Genomic DNA, 17,061 nt, shown 5'->3' on the forward strand with positions numbered 1-17,061 from the left:
CTAGATAATATCCACGCTTGGGTGGACAAGTGGCAAGTTTCATTTGCAGCACACAAGTGCCCATCTACTACAAGACAGGATCTAACCACCGCCCCTTGACATTCAGTGACATACATTACCATCGCTGAATGTCCCACAATCAATACCCTGGAGGTTACTATTGATCATAAACTGAACTGGACTAGCCACATTAATACTGTGGCTACCAGGGCAGGTCAAAGGCTAGGAATCCTATGGCGAGTAACTGACCTCCTGACCCCCCCCCCCCCGAAAGCCTGTCCAAAATCTACAAGGCACAAGTCAGGAGTGTAATGGAATACTCTCCACTTGTCCGGATGGGTGCAGTTCCAACGAACAGTGGCTGCCGTGTATACCATCTACAACAAGCACTGCAGTAACTCACCAAGGTTCCTTAGACAGCACCTTTCAAACTCACGACCACTACCATCTAGAAGGACAAGAGCTGTAGATATCTGTGAACACTACCACCTGGACGTTCCCCTCCAAGTCGCTCACCACGCTGACTTGGAAATATATTGCATTTCCTTCACTGTCGCCAGAGCAACATCCTGGAACCCCCTCTCTAACAGCACAGCGGGTGCACCTACACCTGAAGGACTGCAGTGGTTCAAAAAGGCAGCTCACTACAGTGCAGGAGGCCATTCAGCCCATCGAATCTGCATCGAGCTCCTGAACGAGCATCCTACCTAGGTTGCCACCCTATCCCCATAATTCCAACTTTTGTCCATTAAGGGGCAATTTAGCATGGCCAACCTGCAAACGTGACCTAACCTGCACATCTTTGGAGTGTGGGAGGAAACTTGAGTACCGGGAGAAAACCCATTGGGACAACGTGCAAACTCCACAGAGTCACCCAAGGTCAGAATTGAACCCAGGGTCCTGGCGCTGTGAGGCAGCAGTGCATAACTAACCACTGTGCCAATGTGCATATCTATCTTGCAATCTCAACATTCAGAATGAACATAAGGTAAATATGAAATAATAAACTAACTGTGATTGAACACAGCACACTGCACATGAACTGGCAGTGTGACCAAGACAGATCCCAGGGATTTCTCAGCAATCCATCCCATCCAGTGACCAATGTGAGTCACAATGCGAGTAAAACTGTGTCTCCCTCAGGAAGGATTTTAACTTTTCACTTTCGAAGACATAGCTTGTTGAATTCACTCAAAGCTGTTCAGACATGGACTGTTTCAATGACTGTTCACCTCATGGTGACACAATATCTTCCTCAGAGACAGCGCTCCACTGAATTCACAAAGCTGAATTCCCACCTCTAATTTCCAGTACAATTCGAGCTCTTTCACAGACTGCTACCTTCACTAAATTTGCACTGCTCGATGGTTTCTCCGAACTCCAGTCTCCCGGCTGCACGGAGCTGTAAACAGCTCCAGATATTTTTCTGAGTATTAACCTCTAGCACGGAACGAACCACTTTCGGTCCGCCTCCTCAGCTCGCCAGGACTTCAGTGACCCCCACCTGCACCAAATGGCCCCCAGGGCTTATCTGTGAGCTGTAAATTACACAAAGTCCAAACTGCAACTAACCTTTTCCAGCAAATGCAGATATATTGAAACCTAGAACCTTCTTAAGCTCCACCCACCTTCATGATGACGTAGCTTCTCATGGTTCATTAAATGGTTTAAAACTAATTCAGCTTCAACTCCCAAAATAAAACATCTTTGGACTGCACTTCTCTGCACGTAGTGTAGGCATCACATGTCCAGTGAAGTAACTCATCTGCTATTTTGAGATCTTACTTTTCTAGCTATTCACTGGTTCAGTCAACATGCCCAACAGCTTTATTTTCAAGTATTCCATTTTCTACCATTAAACTTTAATCTTTCCCGAACTAAACATTATCAATCATGAACTTTATCAAATGATATAGAGCACAAAAGCAAGGAAATGATTAAACCTATGTAGAACACTGGTCAGCATCAACTGGGGGGGTACTGCATCTAGTTCTGAGCATCACGCTTCAGGAAGCAGGCAAGTGCATTTAAGAGGGTGCAGGAAAGATTATTATTAATAATAATAATAATAATAGCTTATTGAGCATGGTTCCAGGGATGGGGAACTTCAGACACGTAGGATTGGAGAAGCCGGGACTGTTCTCATTGGAGAATGGAAGATTGGGTAAAGATTTGATAGAAGTATTCAAGACAGAGTAGAGGGGAAGGAATTGTCCTCACTGGTAAAAGATTCGTGAACCAGAGGATACGGACTTAAGGTGATTAGCAATGAAATAAGAAATGGCAACATGATGAAAATCTCTTTTACACAGTGAATCATTAGGGTCTGGAATGCCCCACCCGAGTGCACTGGAGGCAAGTTCAATTATGGCTTTCAAAAGCGAATTAAACAATTACGTGAACAGGAAAATTCTGCAGGGCTACAGGGAAAAGGCGGTGGAGTGGCTCTTGTGAAGTCACAATGGTTCAAATGGCCTTCTCCTGTGCTGTAACCATTCCATGATTTGATCACGATTGGGAAATACATCTCTTGAAAATAATGTTTCAAATGCTTACATCTGTGTTTAGGTAACAGCAGAGTGTTAAATAAAGTGGCATCATGGTGGAGAATTTGGAGCATGACGCGTGATCGTCGCTCGCCATTTCGATAATCGGCGCCTAACCCGCAACCGGCAACTCTTAAACACCCACTTCAATTTAATGCTCACTTGAGCAGTAGGCGGGCCTTCTGTCCACCTTTGGAAAAATGTCACGCCTGAGAGCTGTGAGCCAATCAGATTGGCTGACAGCTGTTCACCCAGCAAGGCACACGCTACAGTGGCCAGAAGAGGTATTGCAACGCTTTGCCTGAGGCTAAGTCCCAAGGGCAGGAGGGTAGTCGATGCCTGGGGATGGCGTCCCCGAGTTCCAACATCCTGGGAGTTGGGGGGCCCAACTCTGCAGCGTGAGGTGTCTCTCCCTTCCTCCTAAGATGCGGAAAAAGTGTAAATGTCACTTTCCCACCCTACCCATTGGCCTAAATGGGTGGGATAATGCCCGAGAGGGCTGTAATAGGTGAATGGATGGGTTTCCTGCTCGCTGACATGCTCACCCATCCCGGAAATTGTGTCTGGATTTAGGCGGGCAGGGTCCCGGGGGAATCCCATCCATTCCATTTTACACACCCCCAACCCGCACCCAAGAACCCGTCTGGGTTCTTCCAGAATCAAAACAGAAATGCACATAGAGATACACACCAAGTTCTGGGTGAGATTTAAAAAGAAAATGTTCTTGAATTGTGAGGAACAGGCAAGGCAGCATTTATTGCCCATCCTAAGCTACATTAAGAATCAACCACGGGCAGACTGGGGAGCAATGATACTTAAACTTTCCGTAAAATCCATAAAATCATGAGCTAGTTATTTGTTATTTTTAAATAGTAATTTTTTTAGCCTGTAGATGCTCAGATTTAAGAATTAAATTTCATGAAACTGCCATGGGAGATTGAACAGTTGACCTCTAGATTGGTTGCCAAGTATGATCACCACACAACCTGGCCATTCTGCAAGATGCATCTTCGTTATTTGAAAGGATCCAAATGCAAGATTTTGGTTCATCTTGGTACATACCCTCTGTGACAGTCTGGAGTTTCGATGAGCGCTCAGAATCAGGGGAGTGCAAAGGTTCTGGTTCTTTCAAGCTTTCCAAATGTAAGAATGGATCATATTCAACAGAGGCTAAATCTGATAAGTTCAGAGGTAAGTATCTAGGATTACTTAAGTATTGAGCTCCATACACACAGCCATGCAGCACCTGTTGACAAAAGACAGCAAAGATGTTTTACAATTAAAGATCAACACCTACCACTAAGATTGTTACAAAACAGTGAACTGTCTCACCAAAATGGTACTATGGGTTAATTTATGAAATTACAGCTAAACTCCTTGTCCTTCAGTTACCATGCCAAAGAGGGCATTAGCAACCTTGGACTTCCACTGACTGGTCCATGATTATGTTTGCCAAAGTACTGCAATGGTATGCCATTGCATTTAGTAGTATAGCTGACCAGGCACCTCTCCAGCTCTTACCCACCTGCCATCAGGTATATTGGAAGACTGATAATCACCTGTTTAGCCATATTATGAATTCACCTTCCGTGGCCATCGAGTCCTGAAGAGGATTTGAACCCTGAGCTTCTGGCCCAGAGGTAGGGATCCTATCACTAATTTACAGCAAACCAATTTACCAAAAGGGAAACAAAAAGGAGGGAAGAATCTTCTATGTGGACAAAAAAGCCATGATCACGTGAACTGCTTCTTAACATAAAATGTAATCTTGACAGCCGGAGGTAATTAATTTTGAAGATGAAAATTGTAACATTGCATTTTATATCTAGTTAAAGTAAGAGGAGGGACGGTAAAGAATAACAAAATAATTGATATGCTATTAAATTGTCAGTCAACTTTAGAGGGGGGGGAATAAGATTAATTTTGGTGCAAGTGAATAATAAACAGAACTTACAATTAAAGGCAATTCAATTAACATACTAATGTTTGCTTTGCGGATAGAGGTCGATTAAAGTTACAATTTCCCTGAAACTAATTTAATGAAACAAAAATAAGTTGACTCAGAGTTCACAAAGTAATTTCCACTGCATTCTCACACACCATGTCAGTAGCTGTGTCACAGGTCTTAAAAAAATGAACTATTGATCATGAGGCCCAAGATGCTGATAACATTTCTCAAATCTGTTTTAAAACTTCAAGAATTTCCTTTTGTACAAAATGAAATGCAGATCCAAACCAATGTCAACGTTCGCAAGAAGATGAGCGAGTCAAATTCAATAGACCTTATTAACTTATAGTGATTAGGTAAGAGGGCAACACAACCTCAGTATTGGGCTAAATAAAGAACAATTTCCGGAAAACAAAATAGAATGTTGGGAAACAGTTGCTAGTTTGAAACGCGTGATTTTTTTCCAGTACCAGATATTTGCCAAAGCCATCACCTTAAAGGTAAATATGTCACAATGCAAAAATCTCAGTATAACCATTAGAATATAAATTTCAATATTTATTAAAAATATTATTAAAGTATACCTTGTAAATACAACTGAGAATGGATTTGTCAGAATTGTCTTTATCTTGTCCTGCAGCTTGGACAACTTGCAGTAGTGTTTTTAAAGGCAGCACCATGCACCAGTCCAAAAGGCAAAGCAACAGTGAGACTACTAGCTGTGAAGGTTAAGTCACAAAACAAAGTTAACAACAAATAAAACTTGTATACATCCCCCTTATTGCTCATGTCCAATTGTCCCTGCGCTTACCCTTTTATCTTGCTCATGTGGGGACACCTCTGTACCAGGTAGAAGATACGTAATTGTTGCCACCAATATCTAAATGAAAAAACACAAGTAATGTTCACGTGAAAATAAAATTCATCTTGGCCAGCCAAAGCGGGCAATCATTTTTACAGATATAAGAAAACAGTTATATTTCACAAGATTTTTCAGCAACTCCTCTCTTGGAAAGGGGAGAGAGAAAAACAAGTTTGCTCTGCTAGTGTTCATGGTAGTCAGAGGCCTGCAATGGATGTTTCTGATGCTTATGTTTTGTTATAATGAAGCAAATTTACTGAAACAATATAACTGACCAGATTCATTAGTCGTATTTAGATTTACCTAATTGGTCTCCTCTGGCATTCCATATGGATAGTAAAAATCAGGAGCAGTTCATATGAGAAGATCAAAGGGAGCATGAGAGGAGACTACAAGGGGAGGGCGAGGGGGAAATAAAGAGTGAAAAGGAGAGATTGGGAGAGTGACAAAAGGGGTTGTGAGAATTAAGTCTCAATTTAGGAAAGGGGAGCATTGCGTTTGCAGGCTTCTGAAGTAAAGAAAGTCTGCTTTTAATTTGATCCTCATACTGGGGAAGTGTTTGGCCTGAACTGTATGCTCAATAAAAGCATTGTTCCTTTACTAATACTTAATTTCAATTTTACATCAACCTTCATATTTGGGCACTGGGCTTTCTGTCACTCTTTTATATTGTCACTTGGTTGCACCACTTTGTTTTACACTCGATGATGTGGTGTTACAGGACTTAATTTTTTGTAGCGTGCTACTTTATTTCGCCTTTTTATTGCAGATACATTACTTCTTTTTTTCAGTGCCAGTGCATCGTCTTCTTGAGAACTAGACTGGTATAGTGAGTGTAATTTCTATATTTAAGAAGGGGGACAGAACGTGGCCAGGGAAATGTAGGCAAGTCAGCTTAACATGTGATACGAGAAGTAATGGGATTCTTACTGAAGAGAATAGAAGAACATCCAGAAATGAGAAATATATTGATGAACAGAGTAGAATATAAAACAGACGAGAGCTTCATTGTCCATGCAAAAGTGGAAAACTGTCTTCACCTCCAATATAGTCATTAGTTAAAAACAGTAAATATTTTATGTATACCTATATTCATACAATTGTGCATATATAACATACATCCATACCTTACAAAACATAACACATTGCACACTGTCATTAAAGCACTCACTGTAGTTAAATAAATAAAAACAGCAAGTTACAATTTATAGTCAGCATGTATTTCAAAAGGAAAAAAAATCATAGAATCCCAGTGCAGAATGAGGCCATTTGGCCCACTGAGTTGACAACAACTCTTTAAAATACCATCCAACCCAGGTTCAGTCCTGCACCTTATCCCTGTCACCCCACCCAATTTTTGGACACTAAGGGGAAATTAACATAGCCAATCCACCCAACTTGCAAATCTTTGGACTGGGGGAAGAAACCAGAGCGCCCGGAGAAAACTCATGCAGACAAAGGGAGAATGTGCAAGTTCCACACATTCAGTAACCCGAGGTTGGAATCGGGCCTGGGTCCCTGGTGGAGGCAGCAGTGCTAACCAGTGTGCCACCATGCTGCACTCTTGCATGTTGAATCATAGAAAAAAAACATAGAAAAATACAGCACAGAACAGGTCCTTCGGCCCACGATGTTGTGCTGAACTTCTGTCCTAGATTAAGAACATATGAATCTACACCCAATCATTTTACCGTAATCCATGTACCTATCAATAGCCGCTTGAAGGTCCCAATGTTTCCGACTCAACCACTTCCACAGGCAGTGAATTCCATGCCCCCACTACTCTCTGGGTAAAGAACTACCTAAGACATCCCCCCATATCTTCCACCATTCACCTTAAATTCATGTCTCTGTTTAATGGTTTGTTCTACCCGGAGAAAAAGTCTCTGACTGTATACTCTATCTATTCCCCTGATCATCTTATAAACCTCTATCAAGTCGCCCCTCATCCTTCTCCGTTCTAATGAGAAAAGGCCTAGCGCCCTCAACCTTTCCTCGTAAGACCTACTCTCCATTCCAGGCAACATCCTAGTAAATCTCCTTTGCACCTTTTCCAAAGCTTCCACATCCTTCCTAAAATGAGGCGACCAGAACTGCACACTGTACTCCAAATGTGGCCGTACCAAGGTTTTGTACAGCTGCATCATCACCTCACGGCTCTTAAATTCAATCCCTTGCTACTGAACGCCAGCACACCATAGGCCTTCTTCACAGCTCTAGCCACTTGAGTGGCAACTTTCAAAGATCTATGAACATAGACCCCAAGATCTCTCTGCTCCTCCACATTGTCAGGAACCCTACCGTTAACCCTGTATTCCTGCATTCATATTTGTCCTTCCAAAATGGACAACCTCACAATTTTCAGGGTTAAACTCCACCTGCCACTTCTCAGCCCAGCTCTGCATCCTATCTATGTCTCTTTGCAGCCAACAACAGCCCTCCTCACTATCCATAACTCTACCAATCTTCGTATCATCTGCAAATTTACTGACCCACCCTTCAACTCCCTCATCCAAGTCATTAATGAAAATCCCAAACAGCAGAGGGCCAGAACTGATCCCTGCGGTACGCCACTGGTAACTGGGCTCCAGGCTGAATATTTGCCATTCACCATCACTCTCTGACTTCTATCGGTTAGCCAGTTCGTTATCCAACTGGCCAAATTTCCCACTATCCCATGCCTCCTTACTTTCTGCATAAGCCGACCATGGGGAACCTTATCAAATGCCTTACTAAAACCCATGTACACTACATCCACTGCTTTGTCACCTCCTCAAAAAATTCAATAAGACTTGTGAGGCAAGATCGACCCCTCACAAATCCGTGCTGACTATCCCTAATCAAGCAGTGTCTTTCCAGATGCTCAGAAATCCTATCCCTCAGTACCCTTTCCATTACTTTGTCTACCGCTGAAGTAAGACTAACTGGCCTGTAATTCCCTATTTTGAACGGGGCACGACATTCGCCACTCTCCAATCTCCTGGTATCACGCCTATTGACAGTGAGGACGAAAAGATCATTGCCGACAGCTCTGCAATTTCATCTCGCTTCCCATAGAATCCTTGAATGTATCCCGTAAGGGCCGGGCGACTTGTCTATCCTCAAGTTTTTCAAAATGCCCAACACATCTTCCTTCCTAACAAGTATCTCCTTGAGCTTACCAGTCTGTTTCACACTGTCCTGTCCAACAGTATGGCCCCTCTCATTCGTAATACTGAAAAAAAGTAATCGTTCAAGACCTCTCCTATCACTTCAGATTCGATACAGTCTCCCACTACTATCCTTGATCGGACCTACCCTTGCTCTAGTCATTTTCATATTTTGACATATGTGCAAAAAGCCTTGGGGTTTTCCTTGAACCTACCCGCCAAAGATTTTTCATGCCTTCTCTTAGCTCTCCTAATCCCTTTCTTCAGTTCCCTCCTGGCTATCTTGTATCCCTCCAGCGCCCTGTCAGAACCCTGTTTCCTCAGCCTTACATATGTATCCTTCTTCCTCTTAACAAGACATTCAACCTCTCTTGCCAACCATGGTTCCCTCACTCGACCATCTCTTCCCTGCCTGACAGGGACATACATATCAAGGACACGTAGTATCTGTTCCTTGAACAAGTTCCACATTTGAATTGTGTCCTTCCCTGACAGCCTATGTTCCTAACTTATGCACTTCAGTTCTTGTCTGACAGCATCGTATTTACCCTTCCCCCAATTGTAAACCTTGCCCTGTTGCATGCACCTATCCCTCTCCATTACTAAAGTGAAAGTGAACTGCTCCCCCGCTAACAAATCTATCACTTGCCCTGGTCATTACGTATACACACTTCAACCCATCTTCTTGCCTGCAAGTACTCTTCTTTGTCAGTGTTACCTTCCTCGCTGCCTCACTACACGCTTTGACGTCCTGAACATCGGCTACCTTAGTTTCTGGACTACAAATCCGATTCCCATTCCCCTGCCAAATTAGTTTAAACCCTCCCGAAGAATAGTAGAAAACCTCCCTCCCAGGATATTGGTACCCCTCTGGTTCCGATGCAACCCATCCTGCTTGTACAGGTCCCACCTTCCCCAGAAAGCACTCCAATTATCCAAATACCTGAAGCTCTCCCTCCTACATCATTCCTGCAGCCATGTGTTCAACTGTACTCTCTCCTTATTCCTAGCCTCACTATCACGTGGCACTGGCAACAAACCAGAGATGACAACTCTCTATCCTGGCTTTCAACTTCCAGCCTAACTCCCTAAACACGTTTATTACATCCACACCCGTTTTCCTACCTACGTCATTGGTACCAATGTGCACCATGACTTCTAGCTGCTCACCTCCCCCTTAAGGATCCTGAACACATGATCAGAGACATCCATGGCCCTGGCACCCGGGAGGCAACATACCTTCCGGGAGTCTCGCTCGCGACCACAGAATCTCCTATCTAGTCTCCTAACCATTGAGTCTCCTATCACTATTGCTTTTCTGTTCTCCCCCCTTCCCTTCTGAGCCCCAGAGCCAGACTCGGTGCCAGAGACCTGGCCGCTGGGGCCTTCCCCCGGTAGGTCATCCCCCTCAACAGCATCCAAAACGGTATACTTGTTTTGAAGGGGAACGGCCATGAGGGATCCTTGCACTGTCTGCCCGTTCGTTTTCTTTCCCCTGACTGTAACCCAGCTACTCTTATCCTGTGCCTTGGGTGTGGTTACCTCCCTGTAACTCTTGTCTGAGAGTTATTTCATCCAGAGTGGTGAGAATGTTGAACATGCTACCACAGGGAGCGGTTGAAGCAAATGGCTTGGAAGCATTTAAGAAGAAGTTAAACTAGCAGTTGAGGGAGAATGCAATAAACGGTTTGGATAGTAGATTTAAATGAGGAATATGATTCATATGGGAAGCGGCTCAAGTTCCAATTAGCCTATATATTCCAAACTTCTTTTTCTTGTAACCAACTATTTTATACTTTATACGTCAAGTTTCTACAGTTTAGATTTACAATTATTTGTCGGCTTCCTCTCTAGTAGTTCTCAATCTATTCTTCCAATTTCAACTTCAAAGCTTACTTTAAGACCTAGGGGCAGCCAAGGCCACTAAATTCCGGCTAACAACAGCAGATAGCACCTACTTGACAATTTCGTAAAATAAAACATATCCCATCAGAACACTGCTGATATTTAGAGGCTGGTTTAGCACAGTGGGCTAAACAGCTGGCTTGCAATGCAGAACAAGGCCAGCAGCGCGGGTTCAATTCTCGTACCGGCCTCCCCGAACAGGCGCCGAAATGTGGCGACTCGGGGCTTCTCACAGTAACTTCATTGAAGCCTACTTAAAATTAACATGGTGCACTGTCATTTGTCAAAAAAGAATCTTTCTACCACAACACTTAATCATTAACATTCAAGAACTCTAGTCTTTTATGCATGCTTCACTCCCTTTATCCAGCAATGGCAGCTGTGCCTTCAGGAGTGTAGGCCATAAACTCTGGAATTACCTCCAGAAATCTCTGCCTCATCAACTTTCCCTCTTTCTCATAAACGCTTATTAAACCTGCCTAGTGTTAAGCTTTCCTTTCTAATAGCTCCTTTTTTTTAAGCTTAGTATCACTTTTTGCCTGCTTACTCTCTTGTGAAGCGCCTTGTGGTACTTTACTGTGTTCTATAGAAATCTGAATTACTATTCAATGGTAAGCTAACCAGCATCTAGTTACTCAATGCAAGTCTAGATTCACAAATAAACTTTAACTGGTTACAATACACCATACTGACTCCAGTCTTCATTGGATAAATGATTACAGGTAGGAGTATTTTTCATGAGCAGAATAAATAAATGCATCTTACCTCAATAATTTTTTTGGGAGAATCTGGTGGATAATTCTGAAGTCTGTCCACATAATTGATCAATAAATGCAAGATATCACAAGCCACTTGAGCAACTGCTTTGTTTGGGAACTGTAAATACATTAACAATTTTCTTTTTAAAATTGTTCTATGCATTTTCAAAAGCAGGACTGAAATGTAAAAAATCACCATAGAAATATTTTTTACCTTTAAGGTTACACAGATTACATTTAGAGCATCTTTAATTTGAGGATGGTGAGTACCATGTACCAATTCTTCACAGAGCCAAATGCCGAGGCTGCAAAGGGCAACACATCTGTAAAAGAGAGTTGGTAATGCACATCATGTAAATATCAGATTTCCAGATAGGGTGAATGACATAAAAGTATACATATATAAATACATATACTAAATATTTAAAAAAGATTTAGAGCACCTAATTCATTTTTTCCAATTTAACGTGGCTAATCCACCTACCCTGAACATCTTTTGGTTGTGGGAGCGAAACCCACGCAAAAATGGGGAGGAAGTGCAAACTTCACACGGACAGTGACCCAGAGCCGGGATCGAACCTGGGACCTCGGCGCCGTGAGGCAGCAATGCTAACCACCACCACTGTGTTGCCCTTACATATACTGAATATAAATTTATATTCGATATTTCAGAAACAGTAAAGTTTCAGTTACTGGTCACAGTGACAACTGGAATTTTGTTTTGACTGTAGGTGACTGTCATTGCTCATTCCTGGCTGAGTGGTTATGTTCACCACTCCCTGTCAGTCCCACTGTTGCAAATGATAATTAGTGTGAAACCAATGGATAGTTCTTAGCTGTTACCAGTGGCCTACTCTCTGTCCGTCTCAGCCTCCCACTCTTCTGCAGCATGTGACACCACTCACTTGATTTGCGTGCTCCCGCATCTCTCACGGGACGTAAACAGCTGAATCACTGTGAGATCACCCAAGTATTTTATGACTAGATGAAAATGCCCAACTTGTCTTGCCTCTTAGTTAACCAGCTTTTTAGATGATCCAGCACCTCCTATTCATTGAGCATGCCAGACAACAGAAATTCAATTCTATTTGTTGTTAACTTTCACGCAAGTTACTTTAACCGTAATCTCCTGTTGAGATCATTCCAAAATCAAAAACAGAATAATCTAACCACCCTACTGTAGCTGTCAGAACCATGTGGTCTGAATATTGTAGTCAGTGGCAAACAAATTACCTCAGGCAGTGGCAAAGATTGGGTGACCAAAATTTGGAACTAAATATCAAAGGATATTTGGCATTTAGGAGAGATAAGCAAAAAGAAAACGGAGGTGGTAGCAGTCTTAATAAGGAAAAAATACATTAGCAAAAGAGGATCATGATGTGGAATCAGTTTGGGTGGAGCTACGAAACAGCAAGGGGCAGCAAACATTGTGCAAGTTGTTTATAGGCCACCAAACTGTAATGGAAATATTGGGTACCCCATAAACTAGGAAATTAAAAATGCATGTAACGTGGGTAAATTAAATAGACTGGATTACCAAATCAGCATTAATACTATGGAGGAGGAATTCCTGGAGTCCATCCAAGATGGATTTCTGGAGCAGTGTGTTGAGGAGTCAACTAGGGATCGGGTTATTTTGGATTTGGTGCCATGCAATGAGAAAAGGCTAATTAATAATCTTGCTGTAAAGACATTTTGGGGAAATAGTGACCATAATATGATAACATTTTGCATTAAGTTTGAATGCATTTGTTTATTCTGAAACTAGGGTTTTAAATCCGAAGAAAGGAAATTATGAACGTGTGAGGATTTGACAATAGACAGGCAATGGCTAGTATTTAAAGAAATACTACACAGTCTACAACAGATATACATTCCTTTGAGGCACAAACACCCAAAGGGAAAGGTAAATCAACAAGGGGCAGCACGGTACCATGGTGGTTAGCATAAATGCTTCACAGCTCCAGGGTCCCAGGTTCGATTCCCGGCTGGGCCACTGTCTGTGCGGAGTCTGCACGTCCTCCCCGTGTGTGCGTGGGTTTCCTCCGGGTGCTCCGGTTTCCTCCCACAGTCCAAAGATGTGCGGGTTAGGTGGATTGGCCATGCTAAATTGCCCGTAGTGTCCTAAAAAGTAAGGTTAAGGGGGGGGGTTGTTGGGTTACGGGTATAGGGTAGATACGTGGGTTTGAGTAGGGTGATCATGGCTCGGCACAACATCGAGGGCCGAAGGGCCTGTTCTGTGCTGTACTGTTCTATGTTCTAACTGTGGCTAATGAAATAAGTTAAAGGTTGCATTACATTAAAGGAAATGGCTTATATGGATGCCAGAAAAAAGGGGTAAGCCTGAGCAATTTAGAACCTATCAAAGGGAAAGTAGAATATGAATGCAAACTAGCAGGGATCATAAATGTAAACTGTAAAAGCTTCATTAGATATCTTAAAAATAAAAAGATTAGCTAAGACAAATCTGGGCCAATTACAAGTGGGCGCAGAAAAATTTATAGTGGAGAACAGGAAAATGGTAGAGAAACTAAACAGTTCCTTTGTATTTGTCTTCACGGAGGAAGATGCAGAAAATCTACTCGGAATGCTAGATACCCAAGGGACTCGTGAAACTGAGGAACTAAAATAAATTAGTATTAGTAAAGAGGTTTTACTTGAAAAGTTAACTGGGTTGAAAGTTGATAAATTCCCCGGACCAGATGAACTTCATTCCAGAGTGTTGAAGGAGGGGCAAGAGAGATTGTGGATGTATCGGTAGTTATCTTTCAAAATTCTTCAGAATTTGGTAAGGTTCCTGCATACTGGAAAGTAGAGAATGTAATTCCACTATTTAAAAAGGAAGAGGGAGAATGGAGAACTACAGGCCTGTTAGTTTGATGGCAATAGTAGGGAAAATGTTAGATTCTATTATAAAGGATTTGAAAACTGAAAGAATGGTAAAACTGGACAGAGTCAACTTGGATTTATGAAAGGAAAATCATGTTTGACAAATGGACAGAGTTTTTTGGGGATGTTACTTGTCGCAGAGATAAAGGAAACCAGTGGATGTGGTGCATTTGAATTTTCAGATGATTTTTGATAAGGTTCCACGCCAGACGTTAGTAAATAAAATTAGTGCAGATGGGATTGGGGGAAAACATGGAATGAGAATTGGTTATCAGACAGAAAGCAGAGAAGAGGAATAGACAGATCATTATCCCATTACTAATGGGATAATGCAAGGATCAGTGCTAGGCTCACAGCTGTTCACAATCCAAATAAGATTTGGATGTGGGGACCAATAGTAATATTTCTAAATTTGCTGATGATACCAAACTATGTGGAAAGCAAATTGTGAGGAGGATGCAATGAGGCTTTAAGAAAACCTGGACAGGCTGGGTGAATGAGCAGTGATTTTCAAAGTGGGGGTCGTGACCCCCAGATGGGTCACCGGATGGTATAGAATGGGTCACCAAAAGGATCCCCAAATATAGCCTGATCATGTTTATCGTTTTCTCTTTAGATAAATTTTAACTGCAGTATGTATGACCGTGCAACGCTGATGCAGAAGTTGGTGCTGTGGACTTACTTGCCTCCCCAGGCCAGAGTGTAGTTGGACAGCTTGCAGTCAGAGACCTGTAAAAGTTTTTTTGGGTGGCATGTCCTGCTACTGTGTTCAGCGTCAGGATCTGTATTATTTCTCGACATTGTGGCATTGTTTCTAGAGTTCAGTGTGGTATAATTTCTCGAGTTCAGTGTATCACTAACAAACCCCATGTGTCTTTATCATTCTCTCAGTTAAGTTGGACATACAGCCTCCCCCAGCCCTACATGCTCCCATGTCCAGTCTTTCAACTTCCGAATTGTCTCTCCACATCGGGGCCTTGTCCTTCAAGGATGCTTTTTTTCCCCGTCACATCCCCCGCCGCTATCCACTCCCTCTTCCCCAAGCATCCGTCCTAGCGTGTGGCTACATGGACTCCATCAGCTGAATCAATTCCTTTCCAGCAAGTACTTTTGCATCTACCTTTATCGGGGCTTGAACTGTTCGCCAAAGATGGCATTAGCTGGCAATTAAACTGCATTCATGTAAACAACAGGAGCCGGTAAAATGTTGCAAATATATGGAATGGAATGTGACTGCACGTTTTGCAAGTTGGTCAGCTGAGCTGTGCCTAGCATAGTTTTTTTTAAAGCATGCTTTCATACTGTTACATAATTGCCTGGGAAACGGTATTGACAGGCATCCAGTGACATTCTGTCTGACCTTGTTTTTCTTTCAACAGTTAGGGCTCCTGTTTCTGAAGTTGAAGTTTTGAGTTTAATTTCCTATCTGAGGTTTTATACTATTATGGACCAGGGTTTAGAGAGCACCAAAGTATATCATGGAGTTCACCTGACCCACAACTTTTAATAGATTTTGGTTATGGGGAGCACAAGGGCCCACTTTACAGGCGTGATGCAACAGAGATCTAAAGTATTTTAAAACCAAAACAATGTTTATTCTATGAATCCAGTTAACGTTTTATAAACACACAGTAAACATCTCATCAACTACCAAAACTGATACCCCCCAAAGATACAGTACTCTATAGGTAACCCTTAGTGACTTTCCTAACAACATCCATAAGTCAAAGACCCTTTTTAACAAAGACAATAGGTTTGCATTCCTTACAGAAACAGGCATTACTTTGAAATCATCAAGTGATCTGGAGACATTATTTAGCATGCAGAGAGAGAGGCCAAAATACATCTCCCTGATTTGAATGCCGCTATCCAATGTAAACAAAACTAAAACTCAGAGCCAAAAACAGCTTCCAGCTCAAAGCAAAAGTAAAAAGCAGAGCCAGAGCCCAGCTCCACCCACACACTGACATCACTGCAACCACTTGAGAAGACAAACATTTCTTAAAGTGACATTCCCATGTCGGTACGGGTGAACATGACGTTGTTAAAACTGCAATATTGATCTTGTTAATCTTTCCAGCACTTGCACGCAATTTCCCAAATGCTAACAAAGGGTATGAAGAAATAAAATAATCAAATAATCCTGAGTTACACCCTTTCGCAATGTGTCAGGGTCAAGCTGTTGTTTAAGGTGAAACAGCAGCTCAATTTTCAAATTTACATTCAATAATACAGAAGTGAAGAGTAAGGAGTTTTCATTCTACTCCCATGTGCACAAGGTGTATTCCCGGATATACTTTTTTGTGTTGGAAAAAATGCCGCTGGCTGATGTGGTAGATGCTGAATATTCAGCAATTGTGGTGTCAGACCATGCCCTGCACTGGCTGGGCCTGCAAGTCAGCAAAGGAAAGGCCCAGCACCCGCAATGGAGGTTAGATGTGGTGCTGTTAGCGGAGGAGGGGGCGTGTGAGCGGGTGAGGGAGGCCATTTGGGGTTATATAAAGATCAATGACACGCGAGGTTTTGGCTGGGCTGGGTTGGGTAGGCACTGAAGGCGCTTATTAGGGGGGGGAACGTATCTCAATTCGGGCCCATAAGGAGAACTCTGAGCGGGGATAGATGGGACAGACTGGTAGGTGAAATTTTACAGGTGGACAGGAGGTATGCGGAGTCTCCAGATGACGGGCTTCTGAAGGAGCCAGAGACTGCAGCTGGAATTTGGGCTCCTGTCCACAGGTAAGGCGGAGGGACAGCTGAGGAGGGTAAATGGGGCGGTGTATGAATATGGGGAAAAAGCCAGCAGGATGCTGCCGCATCAGCGGAAGAAACAGGAGGTGGTGAGAGAGATGGGGAAAGTAAGAGATACGGAAGGTGTGTGTGTGTGTGGGGGGCGAGGTGATTCTGGATCCGGCGGGGGTGAATGATGTGTTTCGGGAATTTCACAGTGGATTGTATAAATCGGAACCTCCATGCGGGGAGGAGGGTGTGAAGCGATTTCTGGAAG

The 17,061-nt window shown here is 42.8% G+C and overlaps 1 protein-coding gene across 1 annotated transcript in view; it reads right to left on the bottom strand.

The window, feature by feature from the left end:
• Positions 1–17,061, bottom strand: part of ralgapa1 (Ral GTPase activating protein catalytic subunit alpha 1) — a 338,673-nt gene that overhangs the window by 150,091 nt on the left and 171,521 nt on the right. Inside the window, 5 exon segments of the mRNA XM_038790243.1 lie at positions 3,609–3,792; positions 5,079–5,213; positions 5,306–5,374; positions 11,176–11,286; positions 11,383–11,491. Of these exon segments, the coding sequence (XP_038646171.1) occupies positions 3,609–3,792; positions 5,079–5,213; positions 5,306–5,374; positions 11,176–11,286; positions 11,383–11,491 (608 nt within the window).

The sequence above is a fragment of the Scyliorhinus canicula genome, chromosome 2, assembly GCF_902713615.1.
Source record: "Scyliorhinus canicula chromosome 2, sScyCan1.1, whole genome shotgun sequence".
Taxonomy (NCBI): Eukaryota; Metazoa; Chordata; class Chondrichthyes; order Carcharhiniformes; family Scyliorhinidae; genus Scyliorhinus; species Scyliorhinus canicula.